At 44.4% G+C, this 24655-nt stretch overlaps 1 protein-coding gene across 4 annotated transcripts in view; it reads right to left on the bottom strand.

Moving 5' to 3' along the window:
- The window catches only part of LOC102176061 (glycine N-acyltransferase), a 43361-nt gene continuing 26876 nt past the window's right edge, over positions 8171-24655 (bottom strand). For 3 of the 4 annotated variants that reach the window (XM_013969964.2, XM_013969963.2, XM_013969965.2), the window contains exons 2-6: positions 18264-18359; positions 13124-13231; positions 11583-11709; positions 9194-9365; positions 8171-8767 (exon numbers count right to left, since the gene is read on the bottom strand). In XM_013969964.2, the coding sequence (XP_013825418.2) occupies positions 8365-8767; positions 9194-9365; positions 11583-11709; positions 13124-13231; positions 18264-18341 (888 nt within the window). In that variant the 5' untranslated portion in view covers positions 18342-18359 and the 3' untranslated portion in view covers positions 8171-8364. Of the gene's footprint in view, positions 8768-9193; positions 9366-11582; positions 11710-13123; positions 13232-18263; positions 18360-21853; positions 22194-24655 lie in introns of those variants that run through there. The other variant, XM_005690296.3, reaches the window with a different exon arrangement.

Raw genomic sequence — 24655 nt, 5'->3', positions numbered from 1 at the left:
CCAGTCTTGTGGCCACTGCTGAGTCTTCCAAATTTGCTGGCATATTGAGTGCAACATTTTAGCAGCACCATCTTTCAGTATTTGAAATAACAGCTAGAATTCCATCACCTCCACTAGCTTTGTTCATAGTAATGCTTCCTAAACTATCCGCTGGCTCAGATGGTAAAGAACCCACATGCCAATGCAGGAGATATAAGAGACGCAGATTCAATCTCTGGGTTAGGACAAGCCCCTGGAGAAAGGAACGGCAACCCACTCCAGGGTTCTTGCCTGGGAAATCCCATGGGCAGAGGAGCCTATAGGGCTATAGTCCACGGGGTCACAAAGAGTAGGGCATGACTAACACCTAACACTCTCACTTTACCAGAGAAGAGGATGGCAAACTGCTGCGGTACTCTTGCCTTGAGAACTCCATGAACAGTATGAACAGGCAAGAAGATTGGGGGTGTGGAGCAACTTTAAATTTAAAACATGGTCTACTTAGTGTGAAGGCCTTTTGGAAGGAAATCTCCTTCATGTGGACTTGTCATTGTAACCTAGGGCTAATCATTTAGTAATCAGCCCCTTAGTAACTGTTCATGAAATTATGTTATGAAATTATGCCCTGTGACCAAGAGAGTTACTGAGACATCTCTATAAACTCCTAGCATTCGTTGGAAATGCTAATTTATCATCAAAATATGTGTGTGCTGCGTACTTTCATTGTACTTTCATAAGAAAGGATAATGGACAGAATGTGGGCTTTGGAATTCAGCACGTTGGGGTTTGAATATAATAATGAAACCTCTGTGTGTGTGTGTGAATGTAGCCACTCTGAACCTCAGTGTCTTCATCAATAAGGTTTCAATAATAATATTCATATACAGTGCCCTGCAGTAAGAACCAGACATGGCACAACTGACTGGTTCAAAATTGGGAAAAGAGTATGACAAGGCTGCATCTTGCCACCCTGTTTATTTAACTCATAAGCAGAGCACATCATGTAAAATGCTGGGCTGGATGAAGCACAGTTTGGAATGAAGGCTGAGGGAAGAAACTTCAACAACCTCAGATATGCAGATGGCAGCACTGTAATGGCAGAGAGCAAAGAGGAACTGAAGAGTCTCTTGATGAAGGTGAAAGAGGAGAGTGAAAAAGCTGGCTCTAAACTCAACATAGGAAAACTAAGATCATGGCATCCAGTCCCATCACTTCATGGCAAATAGATGGGCAAAGGTGGGGGCAGTGACAGATTTTCTTTTCTGAGCTCCAAACTCACCGCGGACAGAGACTACAGCCATGAAATTTAGACTATTGCTCCTTGGAGGAAAAGCTACGTCAAACTTAGACAGCATATTAAAAGGCAGAGACATCACTTTCCTGACAAAGATCCATCTAGTCAAAGCTATGGTTTTGCCAGTAATCATGTACGGTTGTGAGAGTTGGACCATAAAGTAGGCTAAGTGCCAAAGAATTGATGCTTTCAAGCGGTGGTGTTGGAGAAGATACAAGGAGATCAAATTAAGTCAATCCTAAAGGAGATCAGTCCTGAATATTCATTGGAAGGACTGATGCTGAAGCTGAAGCTCCAATATTTTGGCCACCTGATGGGAAGAGCCAACTCTTTGGAAGAGACCTTCATGTTGGAAAACATTGAAGGCAAGAGGAGAAGAGGGTGGCACAGGATGAGATGGTTAGGCAGCATCACTGGCTCAACTGACATGAATTTGAGCAAATTCTGGGAGACAGTGGAGGACAGAGGGGCCTGGGGTGCAGCAGGCCATGGGGTTGCAAAAAGCTGGACATGACTTAGTGGCTGGACAACAAAGAACAAGGTTTCCCAGCACTAGACTTGCCATCAGGAAGGAAGTTGGCCTCCATCAGTTTTCTCTCATTGGCCTGCCTTCTCTCCACTGTATCTGGGTTTTACTGGATTGAGTACTGGGAGCCAGAGAACCGTGGCTTTACTCCTGACTGGCCATCACCCAGCTGTGCTTGATCGTGGAAGCCATTTGCCTCCTAGGGCCTCCAGTTCAATCGAGCTGGATGATCTCTACGATCTTTGAGCTCTCAAGTTCTCTATGCAGGGGGTATGACTTACCCCCTCAAATTCAGGACTTCAAGTTACTCAATCATTTGGAGATTTTGAATCCTCCTTTAGTGAGGCTGGGGTAGAGGAAACTCAAGCCACTGAGGAAGAATGGACTGGGTCATTATGTGTGATATATCTCAGGAATAAAGATGAACAGAAGAAGTAATTAAAAAAAAAAAGCAAAACCTTATTTCTGCATTGCTTATCTATCACTTTCTTGGGCAGCTGCAGCCTCTGAGTACCATTTCCCCTGTGTCCTACGTGAATCCTTTGGGATTGATGATGTTGGCAAACAGATAATCAAATTTCCACTCACTCTTCGCCCGGCCTCAGGGACAGGTAGGTATCTGTTTTGTTAATCTATTGAGGCCAACTCATTTTGACTGAAAAAAATGCACAACTTAGAAGCTGAGAATCATGTTTTATTCATCAGATTTTTCTGAGGATTTTAAGCCCAGGAGACAGCGTCTCGGAGAGCTCTAAGGGACTGCGCTGAAGTGGGAGTAAAGAGCCAGGATGTATGGGAGTCTGGAGCAAAAACCAGGCGGTGAGCCCGTTGGAAGATCACTATTAATCAGAGAAAATCAGACACCCAGCTAGTGAATTTAGTGCTTTCTTGGAAACGTGACAGATACTTAGTTCACAGTGCTGTAGTAGTTCCAATTGTACAGCGAAGTGATTCAGCCCTCTCTGTATACTCTTTTCCGATTCTCCTCCATTATAGGTTGTTACAAGATGTTGGGTATAGTTCCCTATGCTATATGATGGCACCTTGCTATTTACCTGTTATATATCAGTTCAGTCACTCAGTCATGTCTGACTCTTTGCGACCCCATGGACTGCAGCGCACCAGGCCTCCCTGTCCGTCACCAGCTCCCAGAACTTGCTCAAACTCATGTCCATCGAGTCAGTAATACCATCCAGTCATCTCATCCTCTGTTGCCCCCTTCTCCTCCTGCCTTCCACCTTCCCCATGAGTCCGCTCTTCGTGTCAGGGGGCCAAAGCACTGGAGCGTGAGCTTCAGCACCAGCCCTTCAGGCTTGTGTGCCTGTCAGATGCAGTGGTCTGCGTGTGCCAAGCCCGGACGCGTAGCGCATGTCCTCCTCCCCACCCCCCACCCAGCACTGTCCTGCGTATGGGCAGATGCAGAAGTCCAGCTTCACCGAAATCACTGCTTTGACATGTGCCTCCTGGTCTGGGCCGGCATCCTTGCGTTCACACCCTGAGTCCTCTCGGGGTGCACCATGTGGGGGTGACTGTGGGGCTGGGAATCCTGTCTCCATCCTGAGTCTCCCTGGGACTCGCCTTTGATGGTGGGAGGTGTGGCATGGCTGGTGTGGCTGGTGGCCAGTGTCCTTTGTTTGCGGATATGGCAGGAGGCATACTTGGTCCACAGTTTCGTTTTTTGTGAAAAGAACAACTTCCCACAGGTTCCCCAACATGTTTTCCCCAAAATCTTATCAATGGATTTCTTTTTCTCTTTCTAACCTTCACAGAATGCAACATCAGTGAAGTCTATTCCAACCCTCTGGAGAATTTCCAGGAATTCCTTGAACCACCAGTAATCATTCACTGGAAGTAAGAGTTCAGGTCCCTGGCCAAGGGTCACATGACAAAAGGTCAGTCCTCAGTGTGGTGCAATCTTTATGCTCACGCGTGCCAACACCTCCTTCACCCTCTGGGGTGCTTCGCAAGACCGTTGCTGTTGTTCAGCTGCTCAGTCATGTCTGACTGTTTGCAATCCCATGGACTGCAACACGCCAGGTTCCCAGTCCTTCAGCATCACCCGAGCTTGCTCAAACTCATGTCCATTGAGTCAGTGGTGACATCCAACCATCTCATCCTCTGTCATCCCCTTCTCTTCCTGCCCTCAATCTCTCCCAGCATCAAGGTCTCTTCCAAAGAGTTGGCTTTTCCCATCAGGTGGCCAAAGTATTGGAGCTTCAGCATCAGTCCTTCTAAATGAATATTCAGGGTTGATTTCCTTTAGGATTGACTGGTTTGATCTCCTGCCAGTCCAAGGGACTCTCAAGAGTCTTCTCTAGCACCACAATTCAAAAGCATCAATTCTTTGGTGCTCAGCCTTCCTTATGGTCCAACTCTCATAGCCATACTTGAATACTGAGGAATAGCTATTGGGGAGCATTATAATGGTTGGAAAAGTCTGACAGTATCTGGAACCACATCCATCTGATCATCAGAAAAGAGAAATAAACACACTTAACATTCACCCTAATGTGATGCAGTAGAAAGTGCAAGAACACAATTATGAGATGTTCTTGCTGTAGAATTAAACCCGAACCTGATCAAGACTCTTGATCTAACTGCAAGTTTACAGAAAATTCAGGTGGTAGAGAACAGGTTAAACAACATGTAGGCTTTGGAAAAACAAATTAAATTCAGAATATGGGAAAATCTACAGGACAAACAACCCAATTTTTTTCAACACATATATGATGATAAAAAGAGAAAAAAAAAAGATGGAGCTCTTGTTTGAATTTTTATCCAATCAAATCAACTATAAAGAGACGCTTGTAAGTAAATTGAATGCTAAATAGACGTTCTAAAACAGCCAGAAACTGCTAATTACTTTATCTGTGTTCACTGCACGAAGTATATAAGTATATTTTATTTTATTTTTTGTATGTATAGTTTACAGATTTGTTTCTTCATCTTTGGGCTGCTCTGGGTCTTTGCTGATGTGCCTGGACTTCTTTCCAGCGGTGGCGCGCGGGAGGCTGCTCTGCAGCTGCCGTGCAGGGGCTGCTCCTCGTGGTGGCTTCTCGTTGCAGATCCTGGGCCCTAGCGTGCAGGCTAGCAACATCTGTGCACGCCTCCTATCTTGATGGACATACTTGCTTCAAGGGTTTCCTGAATGTTTCCAGTGAAATTGTAACAACAGTGATAAAAATTTGTTGAGTATTTACAAAGAATCAGACACTATGTTCGGTAGTTTATCTGAATTCTTTAATTTGTCCTTAAAGCAAGTCAGTAGGATGTGTATCTCTTCAGATTCTACAGATGCTAATCTATAAATCTGTAAAGATTCTGGTTTCAAATACAATTTTAACACTGGAACATGGAAAAGCGGCTGATTCCATTTTGGGGAAAAGCAGGTTCTTCATAAGACTTAACTAATTTTTTAATTATTTTTAGTGTTAGAGATTTTCATGCTGGAAAGCAAGAAAATACTTAAAAATTAATAAGATCATGTCAAATGAACACAGCAGTTGACCTATAAGGGAAACCCCTGGCCAAAGTTATAATTTGAGTGTGAAAAGAAGACTAATGCTTATAAAATACAGAAATGCATTCATCTGAAGAAACACAAGCTGGAATCAAGATTGCCGGGAGAAATATCAATCACCTCAGATATGCAGATGACACCACCCTTATGGCAGAAAGTGAAGAGGAACTAAAAAGCCTCTTGATGAAAGTGAAAGTGGAGAGTGAAAAAGTTGGCTTAAAGCGCAACATTCAGAAAATGAAGATCATGGCATCTGGTCCCATCACTTCATGGGAAATAGATGGGGAAACAGTGGAAACAGCGTCAGACTTTATTTTTCTGGGCTCCAAAATCACTGCAGATGGTGACTGCAGCCATGAAATTAAAAGACACTTACTCCTTGGAAGAAAAGTTATGACCAACCTAGATAATATATTCAAAAGCAGAGACATCACTTTGCCGACTAAGGTCCGCCTAGTCAAGGCTATGGTTTTACCTGTGGTCATGTATGGATGTGAGAGTTGGACTGTGAAGAAGGCTGAGCACTGAAGAACTGATGCTTTTGAACTGTGGTGTTGGAGAAGACTCTTGAGAGTCCCTTGGACTGCGAGGAGATCCAACCAGTCCATTCTGAAGGAGATCAGCCCTGGGATTTCTTTGGAAGGAATTATGCTAAAGCTGAAACTCCAGTACTTTGGCCACCTCATGTGAAGAGTTGACTCATTGGAAAAAGACTCTGATGCTGGGAGGGATTGGGGGCAGGAGGAGAAGGGGACGACAGAGGATGAGATGGCTGGATGGCATCACGGACTTGATGGACGTGAGTCTGAGTGAACTCCGGGAGTTGGTGATGGACAGGGAGGCCTGGCGTGCTGCAATTCATGGGGTCGCAAAGAGTCGGACACGACTGAGCAACTGAACTGAACTGAACTGAACCCACAATAATACACAGAAAATTACAGAAAGAAAATTAATAGAAATGAGTCTTAAACAAGTTGATGAGGATTATTGATTATTCTTATCAAAGGATAATCCGAAACCTTCTAATGATTAATAATGCTTTAAAAATTATATGTTGGAAGAATTTCAAACTTATTAAAGTTGAAGAATTGTAAAATGAACACCAGGTACTCTTTACCTAGAGTCACATTATTAACGTTTGGAACATTTTCAGACTTCACCCTTTAATTTTTAAATATGTCGTGTGTCTTATAGGTACAAGGGTGTTTTCTCATATAACCACAAAAAGAGGAGACAGACTTTATTAGACTTTATCTTTTAGAGGAGTCTTGGATGGAGTCTAAGAATTCTCAAATAATGCCAATGATGCTATTTTGGGGACCACACCTTAAGTGACTAAAATAAGTGTGTGCACACACAGTTGAGGCAAATTATGGACAAAAGGACACAAAAGACCACAAACACCCAACTGCTACTGCTTCAGAGCTGGGAGCAAAAAGAGTACTGAGCATGCGTGTATGTGTGTATGCATGTACTGATATGTGTGCATGTGTGTGAGTAGAGGCCCTAACCTCCAATTGCAGAGCCGAATTTCAAGCTTAGACGGACCAGCGGAAGCAGGTTCTTGACCAGGTGATCACCCTCGTGCAGGTGCTGTTTGCTGCCGGCTCTGGTGCTCAGGCTGTTGCGGGACTGGGGCAGGAAGCTCTCCCCCAAGCCCGTCCCGACCAGGAGGAACAGCTCGGCACACCAGCAACCAGACTCTCCCATGAGACAATGGTCTGGCCCACACAGAGCTGGGCATCCTGAAGGGAGGTGCCAAGGTCACGAGGACCAGCAGAAATGTGTGCTGTGCCACCCTGCCCTCAGCTGCATCCTCAATAGATCCCCGCCTCGCTGGGTCTGGCTGTGCCCACTGTCCTCTCCCCAAACTCACTCACGCTGTCCCTGTCACGAGCTGCTGAGCTTCAATTTGTACAATTAAACACAGCACAGCATCTCTTTATTGTCTGAGGGCTTCTGGTGGCTTTAAGAAGCTCAGCTTTCAGAAACAACATGGAGTCATTTTCTCTGGAGTGACCGTAGGGAGTGGGCAGGCTAACAGATACGTCTTTCTCTTAGTAAGGCTCCCTGCTATATCACGCATATGGTGTTTAGCGTAATGTCTCATGTATCCTTGCATGGAACATGTTTAATGTAGCTGTGAAGCAGAAAGAAGAGAGGTAACCGCTGCAGGCCTAATGAGTGGTCTACTTGCTCTTCACTAAGGGAAAAGCCACAGACACTCAGGACTAGGTCATAAAGGCCAGGAGGTATTATCCTTCCCTGGACAAAGCGGTGAGGCTCTCCCCACTGCTGCCCCAAGAGTCCCAGGGGAATCTGTTCAGGGCAACATGTGGCTGATGAGCCAGCCTGGCAGGGGTGCCGGGAGTGTGGGGAGCAGAATGTGTGCCCGCCACGGGAGGAGCGGCCGCTGCTCGTGCGGAGACCCCTGAGGCAAGCGTGGCACGACCTGAGCGCAGGGCCAGGGCCAGGCCTCTTGGCCATTCACAGCGGCTCCCCGGGGCCCCAAGCACACATGCCTTCACAGTGACCGCAGCCACATGCCTTCACAGTGATCACAGCACATGCCTTCACAGTGTCCGCAGCCACACGCCTTCACAGTGACCGCAGCCACACGCCTTCACAGTGATCATAGCACATGCCTTCACAGTGTCCGCAGCCACACGCCTTCACAGGGATCACAGCCACACTCCTTCACAGGGATCACAGCCACACTCCTTCACAGGGATCACAGCCACACGCCTTCACAGGGATCACAGCCACACGCCTTCACAGGGATCACAGCCACACGCCTTCACAGTGATCACACCCACACGCCTTCATGGTGGCCGCAGCCGCAGTTTATTCTCCCCTCCACCGCCCCGCCCCCGTCACATCCTCAGGCCTCCCCACGCCGGCTCGCTCAGGGCTGCTCACAGTGATCACACCCTCAGGCCTTCACAGTGATCGCGTCCTCAGGCCTCCCCATGCCGGCTCCCGCTCAGGGCCGCTCATAGTGATCACACCCTCAGGCCTCCCCACGCCGGCCCCGCTCAGGGCCGCTCACAGAGGCTCACAGTTCCACTGGTTCCAGTCGCAGGGCATGGGCACGTGCTTGAAGTTCTGACTGATCTTCTGCATGATCTGGTTCTTGGGGTCCACGTGAGAGTAGACGGGGAAGCCCCGCTTGAGCAGACACTGGGCCTGCTGGTAGATGGCGTGGGTGACAAGCCCCTGGGCCCGGTACTCAGGCAGGGTGCCTGCCATCCGCATCTCTCCTGTCTGGTCCATCAGGGACCAGGACACAGGGGTCCCCTCGGGCCCCAGCAGGCAGAAGGTGGGGAAGTTCCGGATACAGCGCTCGATGAACCTCAGGCTCCTCTCGTTGCCGCCAAAAAGCCAGAATCTGTTCACCAAAGCTGCATGGCTAGGATCTGCAGACGAGAGCTTAAACATTTCTGCGTCTCTGTGGGTGTTCCAAGAGAAAAGCACAGTCTGTGAGTTTAGAGGTTTGCATCTGTCCCCACCTCTATTATCCTGAGAGACAGAGGAGGCGGAGGAGAGAGGGCAAAGAGTCCTGGACTGTGGCTGAGCTTGTGAGGATGGAGGATGAGAAAGAGGCTGATGCTGCTGGATTGAGTGAGATAGAAGGGCAAGACAGGTGAGAGAGGGCAGCATAGGCCTGCCTGACTCGCTCCACAGGAGACGACCTGGTGGCCTATTTTAAGCAGGAGAGAGACACGGCTTATATTACATTTTTTAAAAAGCTTATTCTGGCTGCTTTGAAGAAGATGGGTTATGGGGAGCCAGGGTAAAAGCAGGCAGAGAAGGCTGGAGGCAACTTCCGTAATGAGAGGTGTAAGTGGTGCAGAGTAGCTATTATCAAACTCACATGGCCTTGGGTTTACCATCTCCGACTGGTAAGTTCTTTACATCCAGCAGGGATGGAGTCAGTTCCTTTATTGTCTCAGATGCCACATAGAGAATGTTTTTTGATCGCTTGACTTTGAAGGATTTCGTGGCTGCAAGATTTTGTATTACTTCATTAAGGCTGGACTGTGTACCTAGATGGGATTATAAGGAGACGTGCCATGATTTAAGTCCATTCTAAGGAAAAGCTCTCCAGTGGAGTAGGAGTATCTGAGGGTTTATAGACAGAGAACTTTGGGGATGGGCTTGGGGCTGCTTCCCTGGTGGCTCAGCCAGTACAGAATCCGCCTGCAATGCCAGAGACCCGGATTCAATCCCAGGGTTGGGAAGATCCCCTGGAGAAAGGGATGGCAACCCACTTCAGTATTCTTGCCTAGAGAATTCCACTGACAGAGGAGCCTGAAAATCTGCAGTCCATAGGGTCACAGAGAGTTGGACAGGTCTGAGCCCCTCACGCTTTGGTGTTGCTCCTGTATGACTGGGGTTATGTAGTCAAGATCTGTACAATTTTCCTTGTTTTACAAAATTGAAAACATGTCTAGGAATTCAGTCATGGTCATACCAAGACCTAAGTTTCCTGGGCTACATAACCATGTGGTTCTGATGACCAAAGAAGGTGAGCTATCATCATTATAGTTGCCACCATCTATGGAGAACTTACTGTGTTTCCAGTATGGTAGATGATTGCAGAGATGATTGCAGGAATGGTCCTCACTTTGCCCACATGTCCTTGTGTCCATTCCCTGGAATAGTCCCCCTCCTGCACTGCGTCTGACCTTGACCATATGACTGGATTTCACCAATTGGGAAAGGGTATATTGATGCAGGGAGGGGCTCAAAAATGCTTGCACAGTGTGGCTCACCATCTCTTTGCATTTGGGGAAGGAGGAGAAGGGGACGACAGAGGATGAGATGGCTGGATGGCATCACCAACTTGATGGAAGTGAGTCTGAGTGAACTCCAGGAGTTGGTGATGGACAGGGAGGCCTAGCATGCTGCGATTCATGGGGTTGCAAAGAGTCGGACACAACTGAGCGACTGAACTGAACTGAACTGAGCTGAGATCAACACCGCATGAATAGGCCTAGGCTAGCTCACTGAGGACGCGTGCGCCTATAGTGGTATGACCACAAGTAGCCAGCCCTGACAGTCAGACCATCATTCAGACATACGTGAGGCCATGCCAGAGAAACCAGCCCATGGCCCAACCATCAGCTGACTGCAGTTGCATATGTAAACCCAGAGGAGACCAACAGAACAACCACCTTGCCAAGCCCAGCCCACCTGCAATGAAATGAACTGAAACATCCAGGCATTGTACTCAGCAATTCCTGGTCAAGATTTCATTGAATCTTTTCAACACTGCTGTGTTTTGGGTCCTTCATTGGAAGGACTGATGCTGAAGCTGAAACTCCAGTACTTTGGCCACCTGATGCGAAGAACTGACTTGTTTGAAAAGACCCTGATGCTGGGAAAGATTGAAGGTGGGAAGAGAAGGGGATGGCAGAGGATAAGATAGTTGGATGGCATCATTGGCTCAGTGGACATGAGTTTGAGCAAGCTCTGGGAGTTGGTGATGGACAAGGAGGCCTAGCGTGCTGCAGTCTACGGGGTCACAAAGAGTCGGACACAACTGAGCAACTGAACTGAACTGATTATTCTCAATTCTATATACATAAATCATGATCTCAGATAATGTCTCTGGCTAGGATCACGTAGCAAAGTCACATGCAAATGCCATGCTAGGTGGTCTGACTCTGGAGGGGGTGCTCATAACCATGACACCTGTTCTCTGTGACCTGAGAGGTGAGCTAAGAACGGAAGTCTCTGGGGCAAGCTCTGCTCTGATACCCAACCATCCTAAGGCACCCTGGTTATGTCTGCAAGTGAAGTGAAAGTCACTCAGTCATGTCTGACTCTTTGTGACCCCATGGACTGTATAGATTCTTCAGGCCACAATACTGGAGTGGGTAGCCGTTCCCTTCTCCAAGGTATCGTCTCAACCCAGGGATTGAATCCAGGTCTCCTGCATTGCAGGGGGATTCTTTCCTGGCTGAGCCACAGGAAAATCCCTGGGGCAAGCTCTGCTCTGATACCCAACCATCCTAAGACATTCGGCTTATGTCAGCAAAGTGTGGCACAAATCCTTGGCTATCCGGGGACTATGTACAGTCCTCTATAGAAGCCCATACAAGCTTGGATGGTGTTTCTTTCCCTTTACATGTACAGTTGTAGTTGAACAACAACAACAAAAGTGTTGACAGTAGGCTGAGGGTCTGGAGCTTGGAGAAAGGACGGATGACAAGAAAAAATTGCTAGGATGGAGATGTGAGCCCATTCCTGTTACTTACTTTGGATCTGCAAATGCTGTTTCCAGTTGATGACTTCTGGTAAGTCAAGGAATTCCTGACAATTCTTAAGATCTTCAGAGTAAACATGGTAAGTATTAGTGTAGTGATCAAGGTCATCTTTCATGTCCTGTTATCATAAAGAAATGGGGGACAAAATAAATTTCTTATTTTTCATAATTTTAATACTATTTCCTTAAAATCTACTAAACTATGGTATTTTTAAGTACTAAAATATTGTTGTCTGTATTTGTGCATTACAAATTTTTCTGAATCATTTAAGCTATGAGGTATAAGCTATAAATTATTCATGTATTCAACTTATGATGAAAAACTGAAGAATCTTATATACATTGTGTCAAAATTTCCACTCAAACAAAGGCACAACTATCTAGAAACCACTTTTCTATATTTTCATTTCCTCAACAGGGATAAAAACAGTTGACAAGGAAAAGTTTCTGTTGCAAGAATAAATTTTTCTTATTTCAAATACTTATTGATTATACTAACTAGAGGATGACAATATTAAATTTAGATATTGATAATTCTGGGTCTAAATTTCTATCTATACTTAATTAGGACAAAGAAGATGAAAACCTATTAGAAATGCTTACTTACAATATTACACTAGTCGAATAAACTGTAATTACAGAAAAACAATGAAATCACTTATGTAGAAAAATCCTGTCAAATTATTTTAAAAAAGGGTGAGATTATTTGGAAGAAAAAGTCACAGAAAAACATAACAGCTAGTGCAGAATTATAGAATTTAAAAAATGTTTGGAATATGTTTCACAAAAATACATTCACAACTCAGCAATTACACCATTAACAAATTTTGTTTCTTAATATCCCATTGAAGATAAAAGATTAAATAATTTTATTTTAGTTCAGTTTTTATCAATATAAACTTATTCATTAACTATGTTTTTTTTCCAGTTTTTAAATAACATTATTTTCAGGAAAAGTATATTTATGTATTTATAAAGCTATAATTTTACTGGATATTTTTAATGAACTTAGAATGTTTTGTCTTTGAAATGTATGAACTATTTATATTACTACTTTTTAATATTTTTCCAAAATGCATACAGAAATTCTAAGTTTGCTTTTATTATCACCTGTCTTGTTTTATACCTTCCTATTTTTGTCCTTGCCACTTTCTCTGGTTAGAATGTTCTCCATTCTTTTTGACCTAACAAAGATGTATTTATCAACCAAATCCAGTTCCGATGAAACATCCATTCAGAGGTGTCTCCCACCTGATTCTGTAACTTCCATCTTCAACCTCTATAGCTCATCAGTTTTCACCAGTGATTTCTTTGTATGCTGTACATTTTCTGTTCTTGTACACTTTATGCTAAATTATGATTTATTTATCTATCTATGTTTCCCTCCAGACTCTGAGGTTCTTGAGGAGAGGGACCTGTTCACTATCACTGCGTTTCATCTCTGTATCTCCAGTGTTCACCACACTGCCAGGCACATGCTAGGCACACAGCATAGATAAACATAAGACATTCATTCTGCCCTTGGCCCCTTACCTGCTCCTGAGGGCGGACAACCACTGTCCTAAAATCAGGCCACTTGTCCACCAGGGCCTTTAGGTTGAATGGGTTTCCATGGTTCATGTGCACGACAGTCCCGTAAACCTGCAGTGTGCAGAGAAAGTGAGGGGGTCGGCTTACCAGGAAGGGATGGCAAAGTACTTTCTTTGATCAGGACAAGGCTTATTTCTATGAATCATGAAATTTTATAGTGGAAAAAAGACAAATAGGGCATCTATGTCAAAAATATCCACATGAAACCTTTTTCTTTTTTAAAGTGAAATGAGAAATTTTTCTTCCCATCTAATAAAAATCAAATTGCCAACATCTGTTGGATCATAGAAGAAGCAAGAGAATTGCAGAAAAACATCTAATTCTGCTTCATTCATTACACTAAAGCCTTTGACTATGTGGATCACAACAAACTGGAAAATTCTTTGAGAGATGGGAATAGCAGACCACCTTACCTGCCTCCTGAGAAACCTGTATGCAGATCAAGAAGCAACAGTTAGAACCGGACATGGAACAACAGACTTGTTCCAAATTGAGAAAGGAGTACATCAAGGCTGTGTATTGTTGCCCTGCTTATTTAGCTCATATGCAGAGTACATCATGCGAAATGCCAGGCTGGATAAAGCACAAGCTGGAATCAATATTTCCAGAAGTATCAATAATCTCAGATACGCAGATGACACCATCCTTATGGCAGAAAGTGAAGAAGAACTAAAGAGCCTCTTGATGAAAGTGAAAGAGGAGAGTGAAAATGCTGTTTTAAAACCCAGCACTCAAAAAACGAAGATCATGGCATCTGGTCCCATCACTTCATAGCAAATAGATGGGGAAACAATGAAAGCGGTGGCAGATTTTCTTTTTTTGGGCTCTGAAATCACTGTGGATGGTGGCTGCAGCCATAAACTTAAAAGATCGTTCCTTGGAAGAAAAGCTATGACATACGTAGACAGCATATTAAAAAGTAAAAACATCACTTTGCTGACAAAGGTCTGTCTAGTCAAAGCTATGGTTTCTCCAATAGTCATGTATGGTTGTGAGAGTTGGACCACAAAGAAGGTTGAGCACCAAAGAACTGATGCTTTCAAAGTGTGGTGCTGGAGAAGACTCTTGAGAGTCACTTGACCAGCAAGAAGATCAAACCAGTCAATCCTAAAGGAAATCAACCCCAAATATTCATTGGAAGGACTGATGCTAAAGCTGGAGCTCCAATACTTTGGCCACCTGATGTGAAGGGCTACTCGTTGAAAAAGACCCTGATGCTGGGAAAGATTGAGGGCAGGAGGAGAAGGGGTCAACAGAGGATGAGATGGTTGGATGACATCACTGACTCAGTGGAGGTGAGTTTGAGCAATCTCTGGGAGATAGTGAAGTACAGGGAAGCCCGGTGTGCTACGGTCCATGGGCACCCAAAGAGTCGGATATGACTGAGCAACGGAACAACAACGAGTATAAACCATACATGCATATGGCAAAATATTTGGGAAAATGAAGCTAGTGATCTTAAGAACATCACTCTTTTTTTTTTTTTTTGGTAGGATTTATTGTTATCCTTTCCCAGACTGTCTTCTAGTCATACCCATGTGCTATGCTTAGTCACTCAGTCGTGTTTAGCTCTTTGCCACCTCATTGACTCTTGACACCTCCTGTTTGACTCTTTGCCACCCACCAGGCTCCTCTGTCCATGGGATTCTCCAGGCAAGAATAGTGGAGTGGGTTTCCATGCCCTCCTCCAGGGGATCTTGCCAACCCAAGGATCAAATCCAGGTCTCCCACAATGCAGGTGGATTCTTTACCATCTGAGCCACCAGAGAACTTCATGGACATACACAGTTTTACAAACATAAAATGATCAGATACATGATCTTTTCCCCCACTGAATAAATCGTGGAAGTACTTCTATGTTCATAAATATAAAAAATTTTAAATTATGTTCTAATTGCTGCAGAGGATTCCATTAAACGGAATCAATACCACAGTTCATTTGTACCTTTGCCTGTTAAAGGTCATTTCAGCTGGTTTCAAATTTTCATTTTAACAGATAGTTCTTCAAAGAGCATGCCTGCACAGATATCTTTGCATGGGCACCTGCTATTTCCTTACATTATTCAGAAGGTAATTGCTAGTTGAAAGGTTATGGACATGTTTAAAACTCTTTCACAGGTCTTCATAACCCCTTGGAAAGGCAATTTTCTCCCACCAATAAGCAAAGGCTACAGCAAAACGCTCAAGAGAATGGACTGTGGAATCCGGTGGCCTGAGTCCAGTCTTGGAATCCCAACCCCACTGTGTTGCACAGGCTGTTGAGAGAGAGGGAAAAGCAAGGAGAGAATGTATGAGGGCATCCGTGGATCTTAAACACTCTGGTTGTTTGGGGGTTGGGGAATGCAGCAGTGAATAAATTCTACCATGGGCCTCGTGACTTGGGACATGAAACCTCTGCAGATACCAGCATGGAAACTGCCAGAGACCAAAGGTGAAAAAAAAAAAAAAGTTATCCAGTTGAACGACTTCTACTGTGGTTAATGATGAGCAAAGACTTTTCAACATCTTTCCCTCCTACCACTCTCCACCTCACGTGAACTATTGATGTTAGATCATGGAGAAAGAGGAGCAAAGTCTACGTTGACTGATCTTACCTGAATTTATTGTTTTCAGCCATGAATGGACATTGAGTGGGGTCTGACAAAATACAGGTGTTTTTACACCTCGGCATTTGGGGGCTGTGACACTATTTTATGTGCTGTGCTTAGTCGCTCAGTCATGTCTGACTCTCTGCAGCCCCATGGACTGCAGCCCACCAGGCTCCTCTGTCCATGGGATTCTCCAGGCAAGAATACTGGAGTGGGTTGTCACTTCCTACCCTAGAGGGTCTTCCCAACTCAGGGATCGAACCTGCGTCTCTTGCATCTCCTGCATTAGCAGCAGGATTTTTTACCACTAGCACCACCTGCGAAGTCTGTAGAACCATTTTATATTAATATATGATTCATTACAAGATCTGAAAATATGTGTATCTGTTACTCTTTCTTACTCCTCTGGCTGAATTAATTAAAACCTTTTTTCTATCGAACTCAGAACATAGTGAGTCAGGCAACTACTTTAAACGGACTCAACTGGAGTTGACACACACAATAAAATGTACTGAATATCCAACACTTAGAATGATATATGGACATTATCTGAACTGAGACTCAAGTATTGAGTTCCAGGTTATAGTTCCATTAAAAGTACCTGGCAAATAACTACTGTAGATTTGAACTAGGGTAAAATGTGTATCTCTAATAGACAACAAATGCTATTTCTTCATGAAAGCTGGGGACCCAAGAGGACCACCTTTTCTTAACACAGAGATGCTCCAAATAAGGGCCCTTAGGACCCACCAACAGTTTTCTCGAAATGTTTGGAGTCCACTTAACTTGAGGAGAAAGTTTTAGGCTGAAGAATATTAAAAAATAGCTACTCACCATAAAAAATATCTTAAGCAAATGTTCTTAAAATGTATAACTGATGTTATCTCTAAGAAAAATTGACTGTTTCTCTGAGAGTTTGCCTGGATCTTGAGGATTTATTAAGTGAAAGAAGTTCTCTAAAACTAGGTAACAGATTCGTATTTAGTTGGACCCACTGAAGGGGGTGGTTTTTTAGTTTTAAATTAGTTGATCTGGAGTCATTTTCAGGCAGTAATTTAAAGACAGGGTGAGTTGTTTCATTAGTCTATTTCTCTCTTTTTCATCATTTATGTGGCTGCCCCAGGTCTGAGTTGCAGCATGCCCGTCTCTAGTTGCTGCCTGTGCCCCTTTTGCTTGGCACGTGCGATCCAGTTCCCTGGCCAGGGATCGGAACTGGGCCCCCTGCCTTGGAGTGCGGTGTCTGAACCACTGGACCACTAGGGAGTACCCCCGTTAGTCTATTTCTAATAAATGAAGCCATATAATCTAGAAATAAAATACTGCTAACATTTTCCACCTTTATACTGAAAGAAGCAGAAAAATCTATTAGAGAGTCAGGGGGTGAAAAATGCATTTACCTAATCTCAACTGTATGCATCTTGTAGGAGTGTCTGACAAAACAGTAGAAATCGAGTTTCTAATTTGACCTAAAAACAAAAAATATCTCAGGGAAAAACGATTGTTACACACACACACACACGTTGTTGCTGTTGAGCAGCCACTCAGTCGTGTCTGACTCTTTGCAACCCCATGGACCACAGCACGGCAGACCTCCCTGTCCTTCATGATGGCCCAGAGTTTGCTCAAACTCCCCACAGACACATGGTTGCATTTAAATTCCACTGGAATGGATACCATCCCTTTCATTGCTAAAGAAAAGCACAGGCGAGGACCTCAGCCAATCAGTAGAGCTGCTACGGAACAGTTCTGGGAGGGGGCGTTTATGAGTATTCCCTATTTACTCCTAACATTTCTGATCAATTGTACTAGGTGAACAGAGATCCTCAGTGTCAGCCTTGCTATCAAAATAGTCTGATGTGCAGTATGTTCAGAGAAACTTGGAAATTTAAGTCAAATAGAAATTGATTCATTGGTAATTTTAAAGGAGGCTCGTGATCTGCCAACTGTTCCTTTAGGGAGAAAAAGTTAACAATTAACATACAGTCTCAGTCTTAGCTAATTTTGTAGGAGAGCTCTGGGCAAATTCCCAGTGCTATTATGGAATGTTTCTTGAAAAGGAGCAAGGGAACACTTTTTGATTCAACTTGGAGAAAAAAGCCATGTTAGGTCTCAGGCATTCCTACGTTCATACCATAGCACTACAGCTCACTATCTGGGGTACCAGGCAAGTCACTTCACCAAGCCTCCATCTTCACAGCAGTGATGTGGGCATGACAGCGAACATCTTCCGGAGAGGTCATGCACACTAAACCAGAGGAAACATGCTCTAAGGCCTGGCACAGAATAGGCGCTCAGCAAACACTAGTCTCTCTTCTTCATTCGCAGGAACTTCCCACAGAATAGGCGCTCAGCAAACACTAGTCTCTCTTCTTCATTCGCAGGAACTTCCCACAGAATAGGCACTCAGCAAACACTAGTCTCTCTTCTTCATTCGCAGGAACTTCCTAGGCCTCACTCCTCAAGGGGAAAACGCCCCAAGAATTTGCCATTCTCACCTTTAAGGACACAGGAAGGCTCTTCCTCAAGGATTTCTCCAGCATCTGCAGCATCTGGGCGCCTTGCAGCAGGAACATTGTGCAAGACACCTAAGCCTAGGGAGACAAGCGGGAAACAGCCATGAGTGAGAGAAGCTGGAGGAGATTCAGGAGCAAGAGTAGCAAGTTCTATGCTGATTGCCAGAGCCCTCTTCAGTATCTCTTTTATTTCTCATGTGTATACACTGTATAGTCTAATCAGCTCCAGTTATAAACCAATATATGCATATTGATATAGAAAAACCACGCAAATACATAGTCCCATTTTCAATACCTAAAAATGAAATGTCTATTTTGATCTATGTGTCAAAGAACTGGCTCATTCATTCACATTGTATTTGTTTTTTAAAATTTTTTGTTGTCGTATCGCTGATTTACAATGTTGTGATAATTTCTACTGGACGGTGATCCCTGTTTATTTCTTACTTCAGACAGAACAATCACTCCCTTTTCTCTGCTCTGGTAAGTGCTTTTGCATACCTGTATTACAAAACTTGCTGCTCTGGGCTAGAGTTTACTTTTCCAGACTGTATTCTCCTCTGGGCAGGAACCTCAGCTTATTTATTATCCTGTCTGTTATGTTTCTTGCACTCAGTTCAGTTCAGTTGCTCAGTTGCGTCTGACTCTTTGCAACCCCATGGACCACAGCACGCCAGGCCTCCCTGTCCATCACCGGCTCCCAGAGTTTACTCAAACTCACGTCCATTGAGTCGGTGATGCCATCCAACCATCTCGTCCTCTGTCATCTGGCACATAACATGCCCTCAGTAAGTGGGTGATGAGGACGATTTGATGCAAGAAATGCTGTACTCACCTGTTTAGTAACTCCGCCTTCCAGAGACATGGAGGTTGATTAATCCAATCAACATATATGTATTGAGTAGGTAATATATGCTGGACATGGGAAAGGTTTCCAGTTGCTTTGTACCAAGGTATGTCTTGAAGAAAAGTCCAGACCCTTGTTGTGTATTGGAGGATTTTTTTAAAATTTATTTATTTTATCTATTTAATTTTGGTTTTACTGGGTCTTCGTTGCTGTTCAGGCTTTCCTCTAGTTGCAGCGAGCCGGGGCTGTTCTCAAGTTGCGGTGCACGAGTTTCTCCCTGCAGTGCGTGGGCTTCTCCCTGCAGTGCGCGGGTTTCTCCCCGCGGTGCGCGAGTTTCTCACTGAGGTGCGCGAGTTTCTCCCTGAGGTGCGCGAGTTTCTCACTGAGGAGCACGAGTTTCTCACTGAGGTGCGCGAGTCTCCCTGCGGTGCACGAGTTTCTCACTGCAGTGCGCGAGTTTCTCACTGAGGTGTGCGAGTCTCTCACTGCAGTGCGCGAGTTTCTGCCCGCAGTGCGCGGGCTTCTCCCCGCAGTGGCGTCTCTTGTGGCAGAGCATGGTTTCTGGGCGCGTGAGCTCCAGAGCACAGGCTCAATAGCGGTGGTCACAGGCTTGGTTGCTCCATGGCACGTGGGATCTTCCAGGAACAGGGGTAACACCCGTTTCGCCTTCATTGGCAGCAGAATCTTCTCCACTGAGCCGCCAGAGAAGTCCTATTTGAAGATCTTAGGACTGTAGAAAGAATGGCATTCCTGAAGGCTAATCTTACCATTTATCTCAAGGCAACTCACAAGGAAGTTACCCGAGTATAAAATGACCCCTGTGGGGTGAGGTCAGAATAGCCATCACTAAAAAGTCTAGGAATAGTAAATGTTGGAGGGGGTATAGAGAAAAACGAACCCTCCTCCACTGTTGGTAGGAATGTAAATAGATGTAGTCACTATGGAAAACAGTATGGAGATTCCTCAAAAAACTGAAGATAGGGTTGCCCTTTGATCCAGCAATCCCACTTGTGGGCATATAGTCAGACAGAATTATAACTCAGGAAGATACATGCACCTCTGTTCACAGCAGCGCTGTTTATACCAGCCAAGACATGAAAACACCCTGAACGTCCATCGAGAGATGAATGGAAGGAAGATACGATATGATATATGTACACACATGCGCACGCATATATATATATATATACAGTGGAATAGCATTCAGTCATAAAACAGAACGAAATAATACCATTTGCCGCAACATGGACGGGTCTAGAAACTATCATCCTAAGAAAGTCAAAAAGAGAAAGATAAACACCGTGTGATATCACCCGGAAGTGAAATCTAGAATGTGACACGAGGGAAGATACGTGTGCATCGGAAACTGACTCACAGATGTGGAGAACTGACCTGCGGTTGTCAAGGGGGGATGGCGGTCGGGAAGAGAAGGATTGGGAGTGTGGGGTTAGCAGATGTGAGCTATTACATACAGGATGTCAGGGTCAAAAACAAAGCCCTACCATACAGCACAGGGCACTATCCTCAGCATCCTGTGATAAACCGTAGTGGAGAGGAACGTGAAAAGGAAGATATAAAAATATATACGTATTCAATATGTATAACTGGATAATTTTGCGGTACAGCAGAAATTAACACATTATAAATCAACTATACTTCAATAAAGTTTTTAAACTAGCTGTGGGGTGTAATATCACCATATTTCCTGAAAAGCATAGACTTTAGAACCATCCTTCAAGGATGCACACAGGAACCAACAACCATGCTTGGTGGGTAGACTGAAAACAACTGAGCCCGAGATTTATAAATCAAGTAGACTGAAAGCAACCGAGACAGGAATCTGGACAGACTACAGGGCTTTGGACACGCTCACCGTGAGCAGCAGAACTGGGTAACAGGCAGTGTCCTGGGGAGTGAAATCCGAACCTTTGATGTAGTTATTCCCAGAAGAAGAAATTAAGCCAAAGAAAACAATTCAAAAGGAAGAAAAAATGCTTTCAGCAGAAACTGATTAAGCTACATGATCATGAGCAAGGACTGAACAAAAGTGCAGTGTGCAACCACTGAGAAAGGAAATGTAAACTGACACACCTCCACGATAGTCACCTCATTCTTCACACATAGGGACAGGCGAGAGACAGTTAAAATAAAATGAGAAAATGTAGGCCATAAAGCAGCTCAGACATCACATACGCAGGCATAAATTCAACAGAGAACGCAAAAGAATGGATTGTGGTAGTAGCAGTATAAGTGAATTCTTTAAAGCAAGTTTATCACAGCAGATCTGTTCTGTATTCTTGTCCTTACTCATCTGCTCATTTCCTCTCTGACATGAAGTACAACTTTCTTATCATTCAAGGAGACAAAATGCTGCCTATCTAAAATATGACCAGAAGGATTAAACAGGGTGATGTTGAGAGTGTCGTCTTCACATATTAAGGGCTCCATTTACCCACACACTTCCGGGAAATGCCCAGATCTTTCTTCATTCCTTTATTAGTTCAGATCTGGAAAATGCAAGATTTTTTTCATGGTGCTTAACAAGTTGCGTTTTCCTGAATAGGTGCCAGATACACTTTTCTTAAGTTGAAGCTATTCCTTTTCCTTATATTTATCATCGTATTGTGAGCATAAGACAATATGAGCACTTTGATTTGTCTTACGTAAGTGGAGAAGATGTCACAGAGCAATGATTATCCTTTTTTTTTTTGGAACGGGTACTTACCTGGAATGCTGTCTTCACACAAGCTTTGCAGGAACACCTGAAGAGGAGCACTCTGTAGATGATGAAATTTCTCTTAGATGCAGTCAGTTTGGTGGTGTCTTGCTGAGTGCCTTTAGGGATGTTTTCTGCAGAGATTGCCAAGTGGAGGCTTGCTATGTGGACCTTGCACTAAGGCAAACAGGTAGGAGCTGGTGCTCGTGACACCCAGCCCTTGCTGTCTGGGTCTCGTGTTGCAGAAACGGGTCTGAGAGGTTGGGAGGCTGCCACTGTGCATGTGAACTCCTCTTTGTGAAGTGCCAGGCTGCTCTTTGCCCACAGGCCCTGTGGTTACTCTGAAATCCAAGCTGCACAAAACCAACAGGCCAGACCCCGGGTCACACTTGGTAGACAGTACCGCCCTCCTCCCCTTCCCGGTCCCTGTTGTTCCTGCTGTTTAGCTGCTAACTCATGTCCAACTCTTTTGCAACCCCATGGACTGTAGCCTGCCAGGCTCTTCTGTCCAGGGAAGAAACTGGAGTGGGTTGCCATTCCCTTTGTCAGGGGATCTTCCCCACCCAGGGGTCAAACCTGCATCTCGTGCACTGGCAGGTGGCTTCTTTACCGCGGAACCACCAGGGAAGCACTTCGCATTCTCAAGTACTTGCAATGAGTAGGATATTAGGAAAGATAGGGCTCCAGTGGGATTTGCATAATTTATCTCTCTTTTTACATATAGTTCCGCCCATGGCAAAGGTCATGAGGTTAAGGGGCCGGACAGGCAAAGGCGAGTCGGGCCTTAAGGGAGCCTCGCTGGATCTGCTCGTGCATCTGCCCCAAACCAGAGTCTGCCTGCCTTCCTGCATTGTGCTTTTCACCTATTCTTCTGACGTCAGGGGGCTATCCCCCACCACCTCTCTCTGAAAAGGAGTTAACTTAGGACTCCAGTTAATAAATCTCCTGGGCATGAAAAGGATGTTTCAGCCCCAAAACCTCTCTGCTGGCAGGCTAGCTTGTGTGACAGAATTATCCACACTCTTGCTACTACGTACATGATTGTTTACAACCTCTCAACCATAAACAGCACAGAGAGTTTGGAGTATTTTGAAACTCTTAGTTAGTATAGGGTTTTTCTAAAGATAAAAATAAAGTTGGTGAAGAGTTTCGTTGCTGAGTTAATGATTGCCGCCAGGCCTCCATATCCTTAGGCACCTGGGAGTATGTTAATCGATGTAATTGGAATGTAGAAAAAGAAATATAGTAGTTTTGATGTTAGCAATACTAGACTTTTGAGTTGGTGAATTTTCTCTTTGTTATAGATCACTGTACTCCTCTTTCTTTGTTATAAATCATTGTGTCCTTGCTATGTAAGAATGTGACTTTATCACTATCTTAAGACTAAGTAGATCTTAAGGGGAAACAAGTTTTCTGATTGACTAAACCTTTATCAATAGAAAGAAAGATGGGGCCATAAAATGTTAATCGGTCTTCAGACCAGAAGATATTGTAAACAAATGTAAGAACCTTGTAAGAACAAAGATACGCTGAGAACACTGTCTTTAGATAAGGGTCAGAGCAGCTGATGCTGTGTGACACTGTTTCTTACATTTATCTCTACGTATAACTAAAAGTATAAAAGCCGACCTGGAAAATAAAGAAACGGACCAGTTCCTGGAAAGACTGGTTTCCCCCGTGTGGTCTTTTCTTGTTCTCTTCTTTTCTGGCTGAATTCCCATCTGGAGCGCGGAGGCTCGCCAAGCCTACTAATTTTGCCTGGGCTTCTAAGATCTGAGTGGGGGGGAGGGGCACTTTGTGTCCCCACTCCTTCGGGAGACCGGGAAGACGCCTGTGACCTATGTAAGTGGTGCAAACTCCTTGTCTCGGAGTTTTATTGGTTTTCTGCGTAAACCAAGTTATTCAGCCTCTTTTCTCCACTTATTTTCCTACTACACTATTTCTTTCTAATCTCCCTCCATATCTTTAATTAAACAGTTAATTCCTCAGACGTCGACGCTGTCCCCACTTTGAACTACCCTGGATCCACCGGGGCTGGACTCCCGCAATGCAGAGCAGACAATTTGCAAGAATTCTAAAGCTGTAGGATCCTCCTTTTCTTAGGATGAGCTGTGTTCTCTTCCCTGTCCATTCTGAGGCTACAGTTAAACATCCCCACAATGGTTCAACTTGGGCCTGAGTTTCACTTTTATCAAAAAGGAAACTAAGGGTCAGTGTGGCTGAGTTAGATAGAATTTCAGCCCAGCGCCTTTCACTCCAAAGTGCCCTGGATCCCACATGAACACTTGTCCTGCCATCCTCAGAAAGGAAAGTCGGTTCATAGAGAAGATAGTCCAGTGGGTGAAACAACTAAGGAAGGATGTTTGACATTGTCTGGGTCCTTGTCCTTGTCACTCTTATCCTTGTTTACAAGTTAGTGAACAGTTTCTTTATGGAAGGAAGGAGTCACTCTGATCAGAGGAGCAGGGACAAGGGTGATTAATGTCTAGAAAGTTGGAAAAGCTTGTATGCTCCTTCAGTCCATAGACCAGCACAGCATAAGTTTACACATGGTTACCTCTGCCTTCCTAGAATATTATTGCTCCATCTTGTATCCTAGGGTTGAAGTTTACTAAATTATTCATTACTCTTCCTCCAAGGTTAAAGGCTGTTGAAGCGCTTTTGTCTCAGAATGGCCGTCATCAAAAAGTCTACAAATAACAACTGTTGGAGAGAATGTGGAGAAAAAGGAGCCCTCCTACATTTTGGTGGGAATGTAAATTGGTGCAGACACCATGGAGGATGGTATGGAGGTTCCTTAAAAAACTAATG

Source organism: Capra hircus, chromosome 15 (genome assembly GCF_001704415.2).
Source record: "Capra hircus breed San Clemente chromosome 15, ASM170441v1, whole genome shotgun sequence".
Taxonomy (NCBI): domain Eukaryota; kingdom Metazoa; phylum Chordata; class Mammalia; order Artiodactyla; family Bovidae; genus Capra; species Capra hircus.
This window is presented reverse-complemented; position numbering and strand designations above follow the sequence as displayed.